This window comes from Babylonia areolata, chromosome 34, assembly GCF_041734735.1.
Source record: "Babylonia areolata isolate BAREFJ2019XMU chromosome 34, ASM4173473v1, whole genome shotgun sequence".
Classification (NCBI taxonomy): Eukaryota; Metazoa; Mollusca; class Gastropoda; order Neogastropoda; family Buccinidae; genus Babylonia; species Babylonia areolata.
In genome coordinates, this window is record NC_134909.1 from 4,162,636 (window position 1) to 4,184,994 (window position 22,359).

At 46.3% G+C, this 22,359-nt stretch overlaps 1 protein-coding gene across 1 annotated transcript in view; it reads right to left on the bottom strand.

Annotated features, from left to right (window-relative positions):
* LOC143277362 (hemicentin-2-like) overlaps positions 1 to 22,359 on the bottom strand; it is a 94,654-nt gene that overhangs the window by 44,255 nt on the left and 28,040 nt on the right. Inside the window, exons 6-14 of the mRNA XM_076582146.1 lie at positions 21,047 to 21,179; positions 18,000 to 18,178; positions 10,846 to 11,132; positions 9,610 to 9,724; positions 8,739 to 9,029; positions 7,719 to 8,009; positions 2,929 to 3,219; positions 1,542 to 1,943; positions 455 to 742 (exon numbers count right to left, since the gene is read on the bottom strand). Of these exons, the coding sequence (XP_076438261.1) occupies positions 455 to 742; positions 1,542 to 1,943; positions 2,929 to 3,219; positions 7,719 to 8,009; positions 8,739 to 9,029; positions 9,610 to 9,724; positions 10,846 to 11,132; positions 18,000 to 18,178; positions 21,047 to 21,179 (2,277 nt within the window). The remainder of the gene's footprint in view (positions 1 to 454; positions 743 to 1,541; positions 1,944 to 2,928; positions 3,220 to 7,718; positions 8,010 to 8,738; positions 9,030 to 9,609; positions 9,725 to 10,845; positions 11,133 to 17,999; positions 18,179 to 21,046; positions 21,180 to 22,359) is intronic.

Here is a 22,359-nt window from a genome sequence, read left to right on the forward strand (position 1 = left end):
AGTGTGCATATTATTTACAAGCCGCAGGACTTCCGTAGTAATCTGTCAAGCAAAGTTCAACAGTGGCTTTTCAGATACCCGAGTGGGAATTTACACTTGCGACGTAGTTTTCAAGACCAGTATCCTTCCTATTCTGTGCGTGTGTGTGTGCGTGTGTGTGTGCGTGTGTGTGTGTGTGTGTGTAAGGGTGAGGGGAGCGACTGCTGTCGAATCACTTTTCTGAGTAGAAACATCAATAAACACACAAATTAATTAGCATGTGAATCTGCGAAAGCCTTCTTCCCTTACTCAAAGTATCAACTGTTTCACAACACACACACACACACACACACAGAGAGAGAGAGAGAGAGCGAGAGAGAGAGAGCACATACACACACACACACACACACACACACACACACACACACACACACACACACACCTCCCCACTCAAACAGCTGACTCGCGAACTTACAATTAATGCTGACATTGACAGTGTCACTGGAGCCCTGGCCTATGCTGTTGATGGCGGTGCACACATACAGCCCGGCGTCAGCACTGCTGACGTCACTGATCGTCAGGCTGGGAACGGCCAAACTGGAGCCCAGGAATCTTCCGCCGATGATGATGTCAATCACCTGTGAATCTTTGGTCCAGGTGACGCTGAACGGGGAAGGATTGGCGTCATAGGAACACTCAATGGTCAGAGAGTCTGTGACGTTACGTGTGTATGACGTGGCTTTCAACGTCATGATGGGGGGATCTGTTTAAGAGAGGGATTCTTTGGGGAACGCATTGGCAAGAGTTTACTGTGGACCTTTATCTGTACGCAGAATCATTTCAATGAAACCTTTTGCCTTCGTGTTTGAAATGACAGCTGACATACGATTGCAGAAATCAACAGTATCAAAACTAATACAGGCTGTGTGTTACTCATTCCATGTCAAGTCAGCAGTTGATTTAAACCTACATTAATTTCATTAATTACTTCTTTGACAAAGTCATTCAAAGAAATTCCAGCCATGCGCTTTTAACATATCAAAAGGAGTATCTAAATCATACAACACTTGAAATTACTCGTAAATACGACATTAATGTCGTTCTCTGAAACGTGTAAACGGTATTTCTTCATACATGTGTATCCAAATACTTTTCTGACTTGAAACTGAATGTAACGCGACATCCTTTCTTTCATACAATTGGATGGGTACAGAGTGACATGCAGACAGATTACACGATAGTGTGTGTGTGTGTGTGTGTGTGTGTGTGTGTGTGTGTGTGTGTGTGTGTGTGTGTGTGTGTGTGTGTGTGTGTGCAATTAAGAAAGGCAAAGATCTATTCAATACAAATATGATAACATTCATTGCAGGAGCAGTAGATAATTGACATTAGAAAATATGACCTCAAAAATAAAATAAAATAAACTGTGTTTCGACAAACGCATGTGAATCCTTTTTTCCGAGTTACAAATACACAAGTTAGTGATAAGTGTGTTGGTAAGGCAGGTAGACGATGTGTGAAAGGCATGTTGACGACATGCAAACGGCTCGTGAACGATGTACGTGTAAAGGGCAGGTGAAGGCCGTGTAAAGGGCAGGTGAAGGCCGTGTAAAAGGCAGGTGAGGGCCGTGTAAAGGGCAGGTGAAGGATGTGTAAGGAGCAGGTGAAGGCCGTGTAAAAGGCAGGTGAAGGCCGTGTAAAGGGCAGGTGAAGGCCGTGTAAACGGCAGGTGAAGGTGAAGGCCGTGTAAACGGCAGGTGAAGGCCGTGTAAAAGGCAGGTGAGGGCCGTGTAAAGGGTAGGTGAAGGCCGTGTAAAGGGCAGGTGAAGGATGTGTAAAGGGCAGGTGAAGGCCGTGTAAAGGGTAGGTGAAGGCCGTGTAAAGGGCAGGTGAAGGATGTGTAAAGGGCATGTGAAGGCCGTGTAAAGGGCAGGTGAAGGTGAAGGCCGTGTGGTCCTCAGCGTCTTCCCGTTGGCACACAGTGTGCTGATGGCATCACGGCCTCAGGACGGCCGGAGCTGAGGATGTCAACGTGCCGTACACCGAAGGTCAAAGTGTCACTTTGTGCAGTTGTGACAGCAACTGTTCTGATATTGTGGTTGTATTTTATTTCTATACAGCCATTATGTGTAAACATCGTCAACCGTCACTTGCACACTGTTTCACTATGGTTACGCAATGTAAATACATTTCAGATTTTCACACAACGTCTGCACTTACTGAACACAATGAGAACATCGATGGTCCATGAATTTGAAAAAATCAAAATAGAATTCTTCACATAAATTCATTCTTTAGAAGAAATGATTCATCAGATAGCATTTAGTATTTGGCCATTGATTAACAATAGTCATTGCAGACATGTTATACGTTGTGGCAGCCAGCATGTGCACAAACATGAAGGCAGCAGTCAGGCTTTGTGATACAAAAATATAAAACTATGTGTCCATTGCATGCATCCGCTTAACATTAAATATTGCACTATCGTCTTCAAAAGCAAATAGAAAGTATCAGTAATAGTTGTCGCTATCACTAAGATTAAATTATAAGGTTTCAGATGGCTCCAAAAGCTGGCATTGCTGTGCAGCAATCCGCCACATGCAATACAAGCAATACATTTTGTTCTGGACAAATTGTGGAATTTTGCTCTAGCCAGTGCAAGTTACAGCTATCTGTCTTTTTGTCTTCTTTTTTTAAAGATCATTAACAACATCGCAGCTGACGAGCACATGAAAAGAGGACAGTGTTGAGTGTGGCAGTGTACAGACCTCTGCACAGGAGGCATCTAGCACGTGCATGACCCTGCAGGAAGCATCTAGCACGCGTATCACCCTGCAGGAAGCATCTAGCACGTGCATGACCCTGCAGGAAGCCAGGAAGCATCTGGCACGTGCATGACCCTGCAGGAAGCATCTAGCACGTGCAGGAGGCAGAACACCCCTAACTCACACGTCACGCTGACTATAATGACGTCACTCTGGCCTGATCCCGCAGCGTTGATGGCTTGACAGATGTAAGGGCCAGAATCCTCTCTGGTCACGTTGTGAATCACCAAACTGGCACTGACCGAGGAGGCACCAGAATACTTTCCCGGAGTGGCCTCCATGTTGACGGGAACACTGGCTTTATACCAGATGATTCCAGACACTGGAGGATTGCCACTGACTGAGCACGCCAGGCTGACAGCATTGCTGAGTGTGGGCCTGTAGGACAGCCAGGGAGCACGGACCACGGGCCGGTCTGTCGGACACACACAGTGCACACACTTACCACTACTGCCTTACCATACACACCACACGGTGTTGCACACATTTACCACTACTGCCTTACCATACACACCACACGGTGTTGCACACACTTACCACTACTGCCTTACCATACACACCACACGGTGTTGCACACATTTACCACTACTGCCTTACCATACACACCACACGGTGTTGCACACATTTACCACTACTGCCTTACCATACACACCACACGGTGTTGCACACACTTACCACTACTGCCTTACCATACACACCACACGGTGTTGCACACATTTACCACTACTGCCTTACCATACACACCACACGGTGTTGCACACATTTACCACTACTGCCTTACCATACACACCACACGGTGTTGCACACATTTACCACTACTGCCTTACCATACACACCACACGGTGTTGCACACATTTACCACTACTGCCTTACCATACACACCACACGGTGTTGCACACATTTACCACTACTGCCTTACCATACACACCACACGGTGTTGCACACACTTACCACTACTGCCTTACCATACACACCACACGGTGTTGCACACACTTACCACTACTGCCTTACCATACACACCACACGGTGTTGCACACACTTACCACTACTGCCTTACCATACACACCACACGGTGTTGCACACATTTACCACTACTGCCTTACCATACACACCACACGGTGTTGCACACATTTACCACTACTGCCTTACCATACACACCACACGGTGTTGCACACATTTACCACTACTACCTTACCATACACACACAGTACACACACTTACCACTACTGCCTTACCATACACACACAGTACACACACTTACCACTACTGCCTTACCATACACACACAGTACACACACTTACCACTACTACCTTACCATACACACCACACGGTGTTGCACATACTTACCACTACTGCCTTACCATACACACACAGTACACACACTTACCACTACTGCCTTACCATACACACCACACGGTGTTGCACATACTTACCACTACTGCCTTACCATACACACACAGTACACACACTTACCACTACTGCCTTACCATACACACACAGTACACACACTTACCACTACTGCCTTACCATACACACACAGTACACACACTTACCACTACTGCCTTACCATACACACACAGTACACACACTTACCACTACTGCCTTACCATACACACACAGTACACACACTTACCACTACTGCCTTACCATACACACACAGTACACACACTTACCACTACTGCCTTACCATACACACACAGTACACACACTTACCACTACTGCCTTACCATACACACACAGTACACACACTGTCGAGGTGGATTTTTATGCAGAATTTGTTATGGACAACCTTTTTGTTGCCGTGGGTTCTTTTACGTGCGCTAAGTGCATACTGGACACGGGACCTCGGTTTATCGTCTCATCCAAATGACTAGCGTCCATACCACCACTCAAGGTCTAGTAGAGGGGGTGGGGGTTGGGGGGGAATACTGGCGACTGTTCCGGGATTCGAACCAGTGCGCTCAGATTCTCTCGCTTCCTAAGCGGACTTTACCTCTGGGCCATCACTCCACATTTAGACACACTGAAACCGATATCATCCAAAACAACCTAAATCATAAATAACATGTCCAACTTATTTACAAAATCAACATTGTTTTAAAACAGTCCCATACCACAGCTCTAAACAAAATTGTAAAAACTGTCACCAAGATGACAGAGTCTGATCTTCCATCTGGGAATGAAATATACATAAAGCGGCTTCTCGGAAAAGGAAAGTCAGTCAGTCAGCTTGAATCCCATTCAGCTTTCGGGATCTTTGAGATGCTCCCTCGGGTCGTCGGTACAAAAGTACTAGAATCAAAACATATCGCTTTACCAACAGCTTCTTCCCCAGAGCAGTCAATGCCCTGTCTCACGAACCAACCCAAAGAGTATAAAAGAGAACCGTGCAACCAGCAACCCTTTAACTGTTGATCCAGTCATCAGCCCCATCTGTATGTAATGTGTAATGTGTGGTTTACAATCAAGTGAGCTTTCGCCTTGACATGCTCTGAGTGTGGGGTGAGGGGACGCGGAGGGAGGTCGAACGTGCATATGTAAAAGTGTCACAAAATCCGACCGATTTGGTGTTTGTATATATGATTCTTGATACATATTTGTGCCCTTTAAATATGTACCATCCCCTCAACATTCCTTGTGACCCCGGTACACTTGGTAATAAAGATATAATTATTCTATTCTTTTCTTTTCTATTCTATATATTTCCACTGTCAAAATAGATTTCCAGTCCAGCGCAAGATATTACACACACCACACAGCACCAGGTACTCACACACGTACCGTCACACAGCACGTGGTACTTACACATAATGTCACACAGCACGTGGTACTTACACACAATATCACACTGCACGTGGTGCTTACACACAATATCACACAGCACGTGGTACTTACACACAATATCACACTGCACGTGGTGCTTACACACATTATCACACAGCACGTGGTGCTTACATACAACGTCACACAGCACGTAGTACTTACACACAATATCACACAGCACGTGGTACTTACACACAATGTCACACTGCACGTGGTGCTTACACACAATATCACACAGCACGTGGTACTTACATACAACGTCACACAGCACGTGGTACTTACACACAATATCACACAGCACGTGGTACTTACACACAACGTCACACACCACGTGGTACTTACACACACAACGTCACACAGCACGTGGGACGTACACACACAACGTCACACAACACGTGGGACTTATACAACGCTATATTGCACGTGGTGCACGTTACACATCAAGTAATACACATCGTCACCCAGCACGTGGTACTTCACACACAGAACGTGACACGGCACGTGGTACTTCACACACAGAACGTGACACGGCACGTGGTACTTCACACACACAATGTGACACGGCACGTGGTACTTCACACAACAGAATGTGACACAGCACGTGCTACTTCACACACAGAACGTGACACAGCACGTGGTACTTCACTCACAGAACGTGACACGGCACGTGGTACTTCACACACAGAACGTGACACAGCACGTGGTACTTCACACACACAATGTGACACGGCACGTGGTACTTCACACACACAATGTGACACGGCACGTGGTACTTCACACACAGAACGTGACACGGCACGTGGTACTTCACACACAGAACGTGACACGGCACGTGGTACTTCACACACACAATGTGACACGGCACGTGGTACTTCACACACAATGTCACACGGCACGTGGTACTTCACACACACAATGTGACACGTCACGTGGTACTTCACACACAATGTGACACAGCACGTGGTTCTTCACACACACAATGTGACACGGCACGTGGTACTTCACACACACAACGTCACACAGCACGTGGTACTTCACACACACAACGTCACACAGCACGTGGTACTTCACACACACAACGTCACACAGCACGTGGTACTTCACACACACAATGTGACACAGCACGTGGTACTTCACACACACAATGTGACACAGCACGTGGTACTTCACACACACAATGTGACACGGCACGTGGTACTTCACACACACAATGTGACACGGCACGTGGTACTTCACACACACAATGTGACACGGTACGTGGTACTTCACACACAATGTGACACGGCACGTGGTACTTCACACACAATGTGACACGGCACGTGGTACTTCACACACACAATGTGACACGGCACGTGGTACTTCACACACACAACGTCACACAGCACGTGGTACTTCACACACACAATGTGACACGGCACGTGGTACTTCACACACACAACGTCACACAGCACGTGGTACTTCACACACACAATGTGACACGGCACGTGGTACTTCACACACACAATGTGACACAGCACGTGGTACTTCACACACACAATGTGACACGGCACGTGGTACTTCACACACACAATGTGACACGGCACGTGGTACTTCACACACAGAACGTGACACGGCACGTGGTACTTCACACACACAACGTCACACAGCACGTGGTACTTCACACACACAACGTCACACAGCACGTGGTACTTCACACACACAATGTGACACGGCACGTGGTACTTCACACACAGAACGTGACACGGCACGTAGTACTTCACACACAGAACGTGACACGGCACGTGGTACTTCACACACACAATGTGACACGGCACGTGGTACTTCACACACACAACGTCACACAGCACGTGGTACTTCACACACACAATGTGACACGGCACGTGGTACATCACACACACAATGTGACACGGCACGTGGTACTTCACACACACAACGTCACACAGCACGTGGTACTTCACACACACAACGTCACACAGCACATGGTACTTCACACACACAACGTCACACAGCACGTGGTACTTCACACACACAACGTCACACAGCACGTGGTACTTCACACACACACAACGTCACACAGCAAGTAGTACTTACAGACAACGTCCAGTGTGGTGGGAGAACTGGATGCCACACCCAGAGCGGAGGTGACCCGGCACTGATAGCGGCCACTGTCAGAAGGGCGAGCACCGTGAATGGTCAAGGCAGGCATGGTCAAAGTGCCGCCAGTCAAACGGCCGTCAGGGGAAGGCAATGACAGCAGGGCCGAGGTCTTCACCCACCTCACGCTCAGTGCCTCGGGGTTGGCATCAAAGTCACACGCAAGCGTCACGTTTCCGCCCTCAATGACGTCATGGTGGCTGTCGTCAGTACGGATGACTGGTGCATCTTGACATTCATGATATATAAGGTTAGAGTCATCACAAAAGTACCACAAATAAGAATCATCACAAAAGTATGACAGAATCTCTCATATATATGTATTTATTTGTTTATTCGTTTTATTTCATTATTTCATTACTTACTGGTTATGAATGTCATTTGATACAATTGATAATATGGTTCATCAGCCGTCTTGTTAAAATTTAAGTGCAACGTTGTGAGCACAGTATAAGCTTTAAGCTTGTTGATGCTCTTTTGTTATTGTTTGCATTGTAACCATGTGTACTGTTGAACAATTAAAGATTATTTAAACCAGTCTCCCAAAGAAGATCAAAACCAATGCAAAGGTATACCAAAACACCCAAGAAATAATCAAGACATCCAAGAAATAAGAATCATTACAAATGTATCACAAGAGAAAGAAAAGTATATCGAAAACTTGGTTTGGTACGAAAGTGTAAAATAAGATGAGTACACACGTTTCCATTTATTTCAAAAAAAGGCATATAAGAATATATCTTAAAATGCAAATGATAATAACAATAATGATAATAACAATATTGTAACAAACCACAAAATTGCAAAGTAGAGGGATCAAAAAGTTGAGAAAAAATCTGTTCCTTTCCTTATGACGACACGTCTTCTTCACACACACACGCGCGCGCGCGCGCACGCACGCACGCACGCACACACACACACACACACACACACACACACACACACACACAAACTCACATGTGACGTGCAGAGTGATGACGTGACTGCGCGTCATGCCCGCCGTGTTCCTGGCTTGACAGGTATAGTAGCCGCTGTCCGCCCTACTGACGTTGTGAATGACCAGGCTGGGGCTGAGCGATGACGCTCCACAGTACTTGCCCGGGTCAGTCTCCATGTTGACCGGGACACCGGCTTTGTGCCAAATAACGCCAGACACTGGCGGGTACCCACGTGCCAAGCATGAAAGGGTGACGTCACCACCCACCTGTTCTGTGAAAGTGTTGTTCGGTGTCTTCACGATGGGCTTATCTGTCATGTACAAAATAAAACTAAAGATTCTGTGAATGAACATTGCCAACTGTTTCCAACTCATAATTTGTAACAATTACTTTCACATTTCTAGGATGTTATTATTTTTACTGTTATTTAATTTGCCTGTCTTTATTGATTGGAAGGTTCACGTTGCACTGTTCTCATGGACAGTTACAAGGGAAAATCAGTAGCAAATTAGTTTTCGTTATTCGGCACACAGGAACAAAAATAATGCACACAAAAATGTTATATTTATATTATTATCAGTCTACTCTATTTTCTATCAGTCTACTCCATTTTCTATGTTCGAAAGCTTCCATATGAGGTAACTACACATTGTAATTCATTCCGAAGAAATCCCTCCTACCCTTGTTCCCTACGTTTTCATCAACCATCATTTCTTAATGGTATCATAACCACACCATCGTCCACACAGCATGTGTTACTTGACACACACAACGCCACAGAACACGTGGTACTTACACACACAACGCCACAGAACACGTGGTACTTACACACATAACGTCACAAAACACGTGGTATTTACACACAACGTAACACAACACGTCGTACTTACATACAAAGTCACACAGCACGTGATACTTCACACATACGTCACACAGCACGTGGCACTTCACACATACGTCACACACCACGTGGTACTTCACACATGCGTCACACAGCACGTGGCACTTCACACATACGTCACACAACACGTGGCACTTTACACATACGTCACACAGCACGTGGTACTTCACACACACAACGTCACACAGCACGTAGTACTTCACACACAGAACGTGACACGGCACGTGGTACTTCACACACAGAACGTGACACGGCACGTGGTACTTCACACACAGAACGTGACACGGCACGTAGTACTTCACACACAGAACGTGACACGGCACGTGGTACTTCACACACAGAATGTGACACGGCACGTAGTACTTCACACACAGAACGTGACACGGCACGTGGTACTTCACACACAGAACGTGACACGGCACGTGGTACTTCACACACACAATGTGACACAGCACGTGGTACTTCACACACAGAACGTCACACGGCACGTGGTACTTCACACACACAATGTCACACAGCACGTGGTACTTCACACACACAATGTGACACGGCACGTGGTACTTCACACACACAATGTGACACGGCACGTGGTACTTCACACACACAATGTCACACTGCACGTGGTACTTCACACACAATGTCACACGGCACGTGGTACTTCACACACACAACGTCACACAGCACGTGATACTTCACACACACAATGTCACACGGCACGTGGTACTTCACACACACAATGTGACACGGCACGTGGTACTTCACACACACAACGTCACACAGCACGTGATACTTCACACACACAATGTCACACGGCACGTGGTACTTCACACACACAATGTGACACGTCACGTGGTACTTCACACACAATGTCACACAGCACGTGGTACTTCACACACAATGTGACACAGCACATGGTACTTCACACACACAACGTCACACAGCACGTGGTACTTCACACACACAATGTGACACAGCACATGGTACTTCACACACACAACGTCACACAGCACGTGGTACTTCACACACACAATGTGACACAGCACATGGTACTTCACACACACAACGTCACACAGCACGTGGTACTTCACACACACAACGTCACACAGCACATGGTACTTCACACACACAACGTCACACAGCACGTGGTACTTCACACACACAACGTCACACAGCACGTGGTACTTCACACACACACAACATCACACAGCAAGTAGTACTTACAGACAACGTCCAGTGTGGTGGGAGAACTGGATGCCACACCCAGAGCGGAGGTGACCCGGCACTGATAGCGGCCACTGTCAGAAGGGCGAGCACCGTGAATGGTCAAGGCAGGCATGGTCAAAGTGCCGCCAGTCAAACGGCCATCAGGGGAAGGCAATGACAGCAGGGCCGAGGTCTTCACCCACCTCACGCTCAGTGCCTCTGGGTTGGCATCAAAGTCACACTCAAGCGTCACGTTTCCGCCCTCAATGACGTCATGGTGGCTGTCGTCAGTACGGATTTGCGGAGGGTCTGGAGAGTCCGCGCGGCCCGATTCAGAACGGCGGAAGGATTTGTGAACAATGACAGTGGCGACAGAGCCGTAAGTGTTCCGTTATATGGAAACGCATCGCGGTGTTCACGACCAGGAAGAAAGATCAGCGATCAAAGTGTACTAGCTGATTATAGCACGCCAAAGCTATCGTAGTTCACACACAGGGCAATATATTTCAGTACCATCCGTACCTTCAGTCCATAAATAAAATATAAAAAGCCGGTCTCAAGGATGTTCTACCACAGACAATTATACTGATGCACGCACAAGACGACTAGAAGATTCAATGTAAGTATAAAAAAGGGAAATAAGATAATGCTGGTAGCAAAGAAGTATCAAGAGTAAGAGCTGCCACACCTTAAGACAGAACGAAAGCAAAGACGACAGAAAAGGAACAGGAGAACGATCAGTACAGAAGGAAGGAGAACGATCAGTACAGAAGGAAGGAGAACGATCAGTACAGAAGGAAGGAGAACGATCAGTACAGAAGGAAGGAAAGAAGAACGATCAGTACAGAAGGAAGGAGAACGATCAGTACAGAAGAAAGGAGAACGATCAGTACAGAAGGAAGGAAGGAGAACGATCAGTACAGAAGGAAGGAGAACGATCAGTACAGAAGGAAGGAAGGAGAACGATCAGTACAGAAGGAAGGAGAACGATCAGTACAGAAGGAAGGAGAACGATCAGTACAGAAGGAAGGAAAGGAGAACGATCAGTACAGAAGGAAGGAGAACGATCAGTACAGAAGGAAGGAGAACGATCAGTACAGAAGGAAGGAAAGGAGAACGATCAGTACAGAAGGAAGGAGAACGATCAGTACAGAAGGAAGGAGAACGATCAGTACTGAAGGAAGGAAGGAGAACGATCAGTACTGAAGGAAGGAAGGAAGTAAGGAGAACGATCAGTACTGAAGGAAGGAAGGAGAACGATCAGTACTGAAGGAAGGAAGGAAGGAGAACGATCAGTACTGAAGGAAGGAAGGAGAACGATCAGTACTGAAGGAAGGAAGGAAGGAGAACGATCAGTACTGAAGGAAGGAAGGTAGGAGAACGATCAGTACAGAAGGAAGGAGAACGATCACTACAGAAGGAAGGAGAACGATCAGTACAGAAGGAAGGAAGGAAGGAAGAAAGGAGAACGATCAGTACAGAAGGAAGGAAGGAAGGAGAACGATCAGTACAGAAGGAAGGAGAACGATCAGTACAGAAGGAAGGAAGGAAGGAGAACGATCAGTACTGAAGGAAGGAAGGAAGGAGAACGATCAGTACAGAAGGAAGGAAGGAAGTAAGGAGAACGATCAGTACTGAAGGAAGGAAGGAGAACGATCAGTACTGAAGGAAGGAAGGAAGGAGAACGATCAGTACTGAAGGAAGGAAGGAGAACGATCAGTACTGAAGGAAGGAAGGAAGGAGAACGATCAGTACTGAAGGAAGGAAGGAAGGAGAACGATCAGTACAGAAGGGAGGAAGGAAGGAAGGAGAACGATCATTACTGAAGGAAGGAAGGAGAACGATCAGTACTGAAGGAAGGAAGGAAGGAAGGAGAACGATCAGTACAGAAGGAAGGAAGGAAGGAAGGAGAACGATCAGTGCTGAAGGAAGGAAGGAGAACGATCAGTACTGAAGGAAGGAAGGAGAACGATCAGTACAGAAGGAAGGAAGGAAGGAAGGAGAACGATCAGTACTGAAGGAAGGAAGGAGAACGATAAGTACACAAAGAAGGAAGGAGAACGATCGGTGCTGAAGGAAGGAAGGAAGGAGTACGATCAGTAGTGAAGGAAGGAAGGAGAACGATCAGTACAGAAGGAAGGAAGGAAGGAAGGAGAACGATCAGTACTGAAGGAAGGAAGGAGAACGATCAGTACACAAAGAAGGAAGGAGAACGATCAGTGCTGAAGGAAGGAAGGAGAACGATCAGTACACAAAGAAGGAAGGAGAACGATCAGTACACAAAGAAGGAAGGAGAACGATCAGTACACAAAGAAGGAAGGAGAACGATCAGTGCTGAAGGAAGGAGGAAGAGCAAAGAGACAAGCAGGAGAGGTCCATGTGGAAAAGTCTGTGATGAGGAAGAAAAAGAAAGAGAAACACGTAAAAGTGGATAATACTGAATAAGCTGGAGACAATTTCGGTGAAAATAGAAGTATTATGAATTATGTGGTTATATTAGTTGGCAGAAGAGGTAAAAAATAATTTTCTTACATGGCAGGGCTGTTGGAAGTGAACAAATAAACACAAAATCATAATTATTCACAACTCACAATTGGAATATGAAAAAGGAGAAGGAAACCTGGTCAAAAGCGTAAATACATACACTCAGCAGTGGTTCAAAACAATCCTCTACAATTTGTATCTGACATACAATTGCTTTGAAAATACCGTTTTTTCCATCTGCACAAAGGGACGTAAGTATGTGTTCACATCTAAAGGCACTTGCTATTTTTCAACATTAAAGAGTCACAATCTGTAGCTCCTAAGTGCCCAGATTTCTAAATCATATATATATATATATATATATATATAACCATGCCCAACATCTGTCAGGTTCTCCTTCATCTCAACTTTTCAAGAGAATACGCGACATGGTTACCTATATATATATATATATATATATATATATATATATATATATCCCAACTACCAAATGAGGAAATAAAGCTGAAAAGGGTCAACCAAATATGATAAAATCAAGATCACTAGAGTGAACGACTGCAGCACATGAGAGAAAAGAAGAAGAAAAAAATAACCGAAAAAAGTTGTTGACTAAATATTCTTGACGAAATATCACAAACAAATTCAAAAGGTAAAAAAAAAAAAAAAACGAAAAAAAGCAGCATATATTAACTAACTGATGGATTAGCAAAAGTGCACAAAACAAATAAATATGTACTGTAAATAAAACCAATAAAAAATAAATACAACAGAAGCAAGGCCTTGAAGACTCACTTGTGATACACACTTTATCCAGTATATAAAAAAGTGAAAATGTGTTCTGTATTTAATAATATAAAGCTTCGGGTTGAGGAGGGGGTGGGGGAGTAAGTTGGCAGGTTCGAACCAAGCAAACTCGGTTCGAGAATAGGTAGTCTTATTTACAGCGCTAATGCGCAACTGCAAATGATGTCAAAAAAATAATATCTAAACGTATGATTTTTTTTTTTTTGCGTCATAAATCGATTACGGTATTCGAAGTGATAACAGCGTTTAAATCACATTAGTTTGGTACATCTCGATTATTGAAGAAATTCTTTAAGTCTGCGGTAAAGGAGACGTTGCAGTGACCTCACACACTCAGCAACGTGAAGCCGTTTTCTCCATATCTGGCTGTTCGACACTGAGGCTGACAGAAACTACAACGCGGTCTGTTCAATTTCTCTGTCATGTTAATCTTAGTTACTTCAGTATCCACTGTAAAATATTCATATGCAGTAAACAAAATGTGTATTCTGTCCAGAATTTGCATTTCTTTTCTTTTAATTTCGAACAAGACAAACGAGGCCAGGCCGTCTTCAAACCAAACCATGAATTGTGATTTTTTGGGGATTTGGATCGTCAAAGAAATGAACCGTCGATGATCCGGGATTACAGCATAATCTGGAAGACTTACAACCTATTATTGGTATGGCTGCGGAGACCTTTCCCCCACTATATTTAATCCAAATTTGGTATTGGCAGACAAAGTATTTCCAAAGAAAATGACAATGTTCAATTTTAACACACACACACACAAACACACACACACACACACACACACACACACACAACCAAACATCGGGTTATTACATAGACTCATTGTTTACACTAGTGTGTAAAGTAAAATATAATAAAATAAAATAAAAAGGAAGCAAATTCAAGCAGAAATTTTGATTACATAAAACGTGAACAGGTCAGACGACAGAAAAATGCAGCAAACCACCTAAAGGTATGTACAGACAACAGGCTGACAGTACAGACAACATTCTGACAGTACAGACAACATGCTGACAGTATAGACAACATTCTGACAGAACAGACAACATGCTGACAGTACAGACAACAGGCTGACAGTACAGACAACATTCTGACAGTACAGACAACATGCTGACACCACAGACAACATTCTGACAGTACAGACAACATGCTGACAGTACAGACAACATTCTGACATGCTGACACCACAGACAACAGGCTGACAGTACAGACAACAGGCTGACAGTACAGACAACATTCTGACAGTACAGACAACAGGCTGACAGTACAGGCAACAGGCTGACACCACAGACAACATGCTGACACCACAGACAACAGGCTGACAGTACAGAGAACAGGCTGACAGTACAGACAACAGGCTGAAGCACAGACAACATGCTGACATCACAGACAAGAGGCTGAAGCACAGACAACATGCTAACAGTACAGACAACACGCTGACAGTACAGACAACATTCTGACTGTACAGACAACATGCTGACACCACAGACAACAGGCTGAAGCACAGACAACATGCTGACAGCACAGACAAACAGCTGAAGCACAGACAACATGCTGACAGTATAGACAACATGCTGACAGCACAGACAACAGGCTGAAGCACAGACAACATGCTGACAGCACAGACAACAGGCTGAAGCACAGACAACATGCTGACAGTACAGACAACATGCTGACACCACAGACAACAGGCTGAAGTACAGACAACATGCTGACAGTACAGACAACAGGCTGAAGTACAGACAACATGCTGACAGTACAGACAACATGCTGACACCACAGACAACAGGCTGAAGCACAGACAACAGGCTGACAGTACAGACAACATGCTGACAGTACAGGCAACATGCTGAAGCACAGACAACATGCTGACGGTACAGGCAACAGGCTGAAGCACAGACAACATGCTGACAGCACAGACAACATGCTGACAGTACAGACAACAGGCTGAAGCACAGACAACAGGCTGAAGCACAGACAACATGCTGACAGTACAGACAACAGGCTGACAGTACAGACAACAGGCTGACAGTACAGACAACATGCTGACACCACAGACAACAGGGTGAAGCACAGACAACATGCTGACAGCACAGACAACAGGGTGAAGCACAGACAACATGCTGACAGTACAGACAACATGCTGACAGTACAGACATTCATGCTGACACCACAGACAACAGGCTGAAGCACAGACAACATGCTGACAGCACAGACAACAGGCTGAAGCCAGAGACAACATGCTGACAGCACAGACAACAGGCTGAAGCACAGACAACAGGCTGACAGCACAGACAACATGCTGACAGTACAGACAACATGCTGACAGTACAGACAACATGCTGACACCACAGACAACAGGGTGAAGCACAGACAACATGCTGACAGCACAGACAACAGGGTGAAGCACAGACAACATGCTGACAGTACAGACAACATACTGACAGTAAAGACAACATGCTGACAGCACAGACAACAGGCTGAAAGCACAGACAACATGCTGACAGCACAGACATCAGGCTGACAGCACAGACAACAAACAACATTCTGACAGTACAGACAACAGGCTGACAGTACAGACAACAGACAACATGCTGACAGCACAGACAACAGGCTGACAGCACAGACAACATGCTGAAAACACAGACATCATGCTGACAGCACAGACATCAGGCTGACAGCACAGACAACACACAACATTCTGACAGCACAGACATCAGGCTGACAGCACAGACAACAGGCTAAAAGCACAAACAACATGCTGACAGCACAGACAACTGACAGCACAGACATCAGACAACAGGCGGACAGCACAGACAACACACAACATTCTGACAGCACAGACATCAGGCTGACAGCACAGACAACAGGCTAAAAGCACAAACAACATGCTGACAGCACAGACAACTGACAGCACAGACATCAGACAACAGGCGGACAGCACAGACAACAGGCGGACAACACAGACATCAGACAACAGGCGGACAGCACAGACATCAGACAACAGGCGGGCAGCACAGACAACAGGCGGACAACACAGACATCAGACAACAGGCGGACAGCACAGACAACAGGCGGACAGCACAGACATCAGACATCAGGCGGACAGCACAGACATCAGACATCAGGCTGACAGCACAGACAACAGGCGGACAGCACAGACATCAGACAACAGGCGGACAGCACAGACATCAGACATCAGGCCGACAGCATAGGCTGACAGCACAGACACAGGCTGACAGTACAGACATCAAACAGACTGACGGCACAGACATCAAACAGGCTGACAGCACAGACAAGACAGACATCAGGCTGACAGCACAGACATCAGGCTGACAGCACAGACAAGACAGACGTCATGAGGACAGCACAGACATCAGGCTGACAGCACAGACATCAGGCCGACAGCACAGACAAGACAGACGTCAGGCTGACAGCACAGACAAGACAGACGTCAGGCTGACAGCACAGACGTCAGGCTGACAGCACAGACAAGACAGACGTCAGGCTGACAGCACAGACGTCAGGCTGACAGCACAGACAAGACAGACGTCAGGCTGACAGCACAGACGTCAGGCTGACAGCACAGACAAGACAGACGTCAGGCTGACAGCACAGCACAGACGTCAGGCTGACAGCACAGACAAGACAGGCGTCAGGCTGACAGCACAGACATCAGGCTGACAGCACAGACATCAGGCCGACAGCACAGACAAGACAGACGTCAGGCTGACAGCACAGACAAGACAGACGTCAGGCTGACAGCACAGACATCAGGCTGACAGCACAGACATCAGGCCGACAGCACAGACAAGACAGACGTCAGGCTGACAGCACAGACAAGACAGACGTCAGGCTGACAGCAGGGCCACTCACAATTGACCTGCACCTGCAGGTTGCCCCCCTGTCCCCTGCCCACGTCATTGTCGGCCACACAGCGGTACAGCCCCTCGTCAGTGGCGGCCAGGGCACGGATGGTGAGAGAGGGCGTGGTGCTGGCTGTGCCGTTCACGTACTTCGCCCCGCTGTTGGCGGCACTGATGGCCGTCTTCACTCTGCAACAACCGCACTTTCCTTCCCTTCTCCCGCTTTTCTTACAAACAATCACCATTCTTACAAACAATCACCATTCTTACAAACAATCACCATTCTCACAAACAATCAACAAACAATCACCATTCTCACAAACAATCACCATTCTCACAAACAATCACCATTCTCACAATCAACAAACAATCACCATTCTCACAAACAATCACCATTCTCACAAACAATCACCATTCTCACAAACAATCAACAAACAATCACCATTCTCACAAACAATCACCATTCTCACAAACAATCACCATTCTCACACCATTCTCACAAACAATCACCATTCTCACACCATTCTCACAATCACCATTCTCACAAATATACACCATTCTCACAAACAATCACCATTCTCACAAACAATCACCATTCTCACACCATTCTCACAATCACCATTCTCACACCGTTCACACAAACAATCACCATTCTCACAAATATACACCATTCTCACAATCACCATTCTCACACCGTTCACACAATCACCATTCTCACAAATAATCACCAGTCTTTCAGTTTCGTTCTTTCTCGTTTTTCAATGCCACTGCTGTTAATGCTACCACCACTATCACTACCACTAATAATAATAATAATAATAATAATAATAATAATAATAATAATAATGTACATTTATATAGCGCCCTTTCTCACTAAGAGCTCAGGGCGCTTTATATGAAAGAAAAATATTACAAGTAACATAAAACATTCATGGCCACTCTTTCTCAGAAAACCCTCCCCCCCTCCCACTCACACTCTCCCTTTCCCACTCTACATACATCCAAAGTGAGCTGTCATGGGTGGTGTTGGAGAAAAGGAAGCTGAGAGTACTTATAGATAGGTTTTTAAAAGATGAGTCTTTAGTGATGAGCGAAAAGCAGAAATAGAATCAGATGCACGGATATGATAAGGAAGGTTGGGTAATGTTCAACTTTAGAATACTAAACTCAGGGGGGCTGTTTAGACGAAAAACAAAGGGTGTTTTAGGCTCACCTCGATGCGCTGAGTTGAATGGAACCCTCAGCTAAGCTCTAGGACCACTCCTTTCCCATGAAACTGCGACAAATACACAGTAAGCAGAGTACTCCTTCCCCACCTGCACGCCATTTTGACTGCTGATGACGTGGGTGATCAGCAGTCAAAATGGCTTGCAGGTGGTTGCTCTGGCTGTGATCGGCTGAGCTTACTGGGTCCATGTCATTGCGTCGACAGCTCATTGCGTCGACAGCAAACAAATAATAAAGAACGGGGGGAAAAAACTAGTGCACATACGATGCAAGGTTTACGCGTTAAAAGTGTGTGTGTGTGTGTGTGCGTCTCTCTCTGTCTCTGTCTGTCTGTCTCTGTCTGTCTGTCTCTCTCTCTCTCTCTCTCCCTCCCTCCCTCCCCCCCCCCCCTCTCTCTCTCTCTCTCCTCTCTTTCGTGTGTACGTGTGTGTGTGTGTGTGTGTGTGTGTGTGTGTGTGTGTGTGTGTGTGTGTGTGTGTGACCGTGCCGATATTGTAATTGTATTCTGAAAAATGTTTTACTGATCCTAAAATGTGTATGAGCTGTCGACGCAATGAGCTGTCGACGCAATGAGCTGTCGACTTTACGGGTACCTCCCGAGCTTACTGTGTATAAAATTGTCGCAGTTTCATGGGAAAGTAGTGGTCGTACAGCTTAGCTGAGGGTTCCATTCAACTTAGCGCATCGAGGTGAGCCTAAGACACCCTTTGTTTTTCGTCTAAACAGCCCCCCTGAGTTTAGTATTCTAAAGTTGAACATTACCGGAAGGTTGTTCCAGATGTGAGGCAGCAATGAAGAAAGAACGTTCACCATAGGTTCTTGTATTGACACGAGGAAGTTTCCTTAGGTAGCAGTCAGAGGATAGCGGAGATTTCACGTGGGAGTGTAAACACTGATAAGGTCAGAAAGATAAGTAGGTCCTGCGAAGTGGAAAGCAGAATAGCAGAGACACGAAACTTTGTATTTAATTATCGCTTCAATGGGGAGCCAATGTAGAGTGCGGAGGTGAGGAGAAATGTGATCAGTACGTGGGACTCTGAGAGTCAGACGGGCAGCATTGTTTTGAAGTTTTTGAATTCGCTGAATTCGCTGTTAATGCTCCGACCACCATCACTACCACTACTGTTAATGCTACCACCACCACCACTACCACTGCTGTTAATGCTCCGACCACCATCACTACCACTGCTGTTAATGCTCCGACCACCATCACTACCACTGCTGTTAATGCTACGACCACCATCACTACCACTACTGTTAATGCTCCGACCACCATCACTACCACTACTGTTAATGCTACCACCACCATCACTACCACTACTGTTAATGCTGCCACCACCATCACTAACACTACTGTTAATGCTACCACCACCATCACTACCACTACTGTTAATGCTGCCACCACCATCACTAACACTACTGTTAATGCTACCACCACCATCACTACCACTAATGCTAATGCTACGACCACTATCATGACCAGTACTATTCAACATCATTAAAATCGTCTTCCTCAACAACATCATTTTTTCTGTCCTTCCTGTGTTACAGCAGATCGTCAATCAAACCAGGCTTCTGATTCATTCAGGACGTTCACAGCAACAACCATTGGCACTACCCTCCCCCCCTCCACCCCCAACCACCCACCCCCCTCCCCCAGCTTCACGGGGTTCTTTGTCACTTGACTTCCCCCTATCCCCACACCTTCGCGTGGTTCTAAGTCACTTATCTTTGGAATATACACATTATCTATTGAAATATAAATTTTAAGCTACACACACACACACACACACACACACACACACACACACACAGGAACATGTTCCTCACCCTGTGTTGACACTGACACGGTACCAAAACACGGTGGTGTATGGAGGCACGGAATTGATGTTGCACGACAGGGTCAGGTTGGATCCGGACAGTCCACTCACTGGATTCTGGCTGTACGTGATGATGGGAATGTCTGCAACGGAACAGCACACACCCACGTTAAGAGGGTTCAGGTGTTCATCAGAAAATCACACACACACACACACACACACACACACACACACACACACACACACATGCGTGCATGCGTAAGCAAGAGAGAGAGAGAAAGAAAGAAAGAGAGAGAGAGTACTGCAAAAATACACACAAACACAAACAGCCGCACACACATCCATCCTACATACGTACACGCATACGTACAAAGACATGCACATGAGCATAAGTGCAGAGAGTTCTTCAACACAAATTCCACACACTGTTTACGTTTGTCCGAAGCTTCCTTCCCCTGTCAGCAGACTCACTGTCTCCCCTTGAAGCTTCCTTCCCCTGTCAGCAGACTCACTGTCTCCCCTTGAAGCTTCCTTCCCCTGTCAGCAGACTCACTGTCTCCCCTTGAAGCTTCCTACCCCTGTCAGCAGACTCTGTCTCCCCTTGAAGCTTCCTTCCCCTGTCAGCAGACTCACTGTCTCCCCTTGAAGCTTCCTACCCCTGTCAGCAGACTCACTGTCTCCCCTTGAAGCTTCCTTCCCCTGTCAGCAGATTCACTGTCTCCCCTTGAAGCTTCCTTCCCCTGTCAGCAGACTCACTGTCTCCCCTTGAAGCTTCCTACCCCTGTCAGCAGACTCACTGTCTCCCCTTGAAGCTTCCTTCCCCTGTCAGCAGACTCACTGTCTCCCCTTGAAGCTTCCTACCCCTGTCAGCAGACTCACTGTCTCCCCTTGAAGCTTCCTTCCCCTGTCAGCAGACTCACTGTCTCCCCTTGAAGCTTCCTTCCCCTGTCAGCAGACTCTGTCTCCCCTTGAAGCTTCCTTCCCCTGTCAGCAGACTCACTGTCTCCCCTTGAAGCTTCCTTCCCCTGTCAGCAGACTCTGTCTCCCCTTGAAGCTTCCTTCCCCTGTCAGCAGACTCACTGTCTCCCCTTGAAGCTTCCTACCCCTGTCAGCAGACTCACTGTCTCCTCCTGAAGGAACCGTTATCCATTGTCTGACGTCCCGCACAGCAGCAAGGCTTCTACTCCGGTCATTGTGCAGGGTTTGTCTAGAGATCTTCAGTGAAGCTGGCTGTCCTGACGTTCAGCATGCAATGTGAAGTGCCGGCTACTTTGGTTTTCTCAGTGTTTTGTCTGAAGCATTCAGCACAGCCCGCGCGTCACG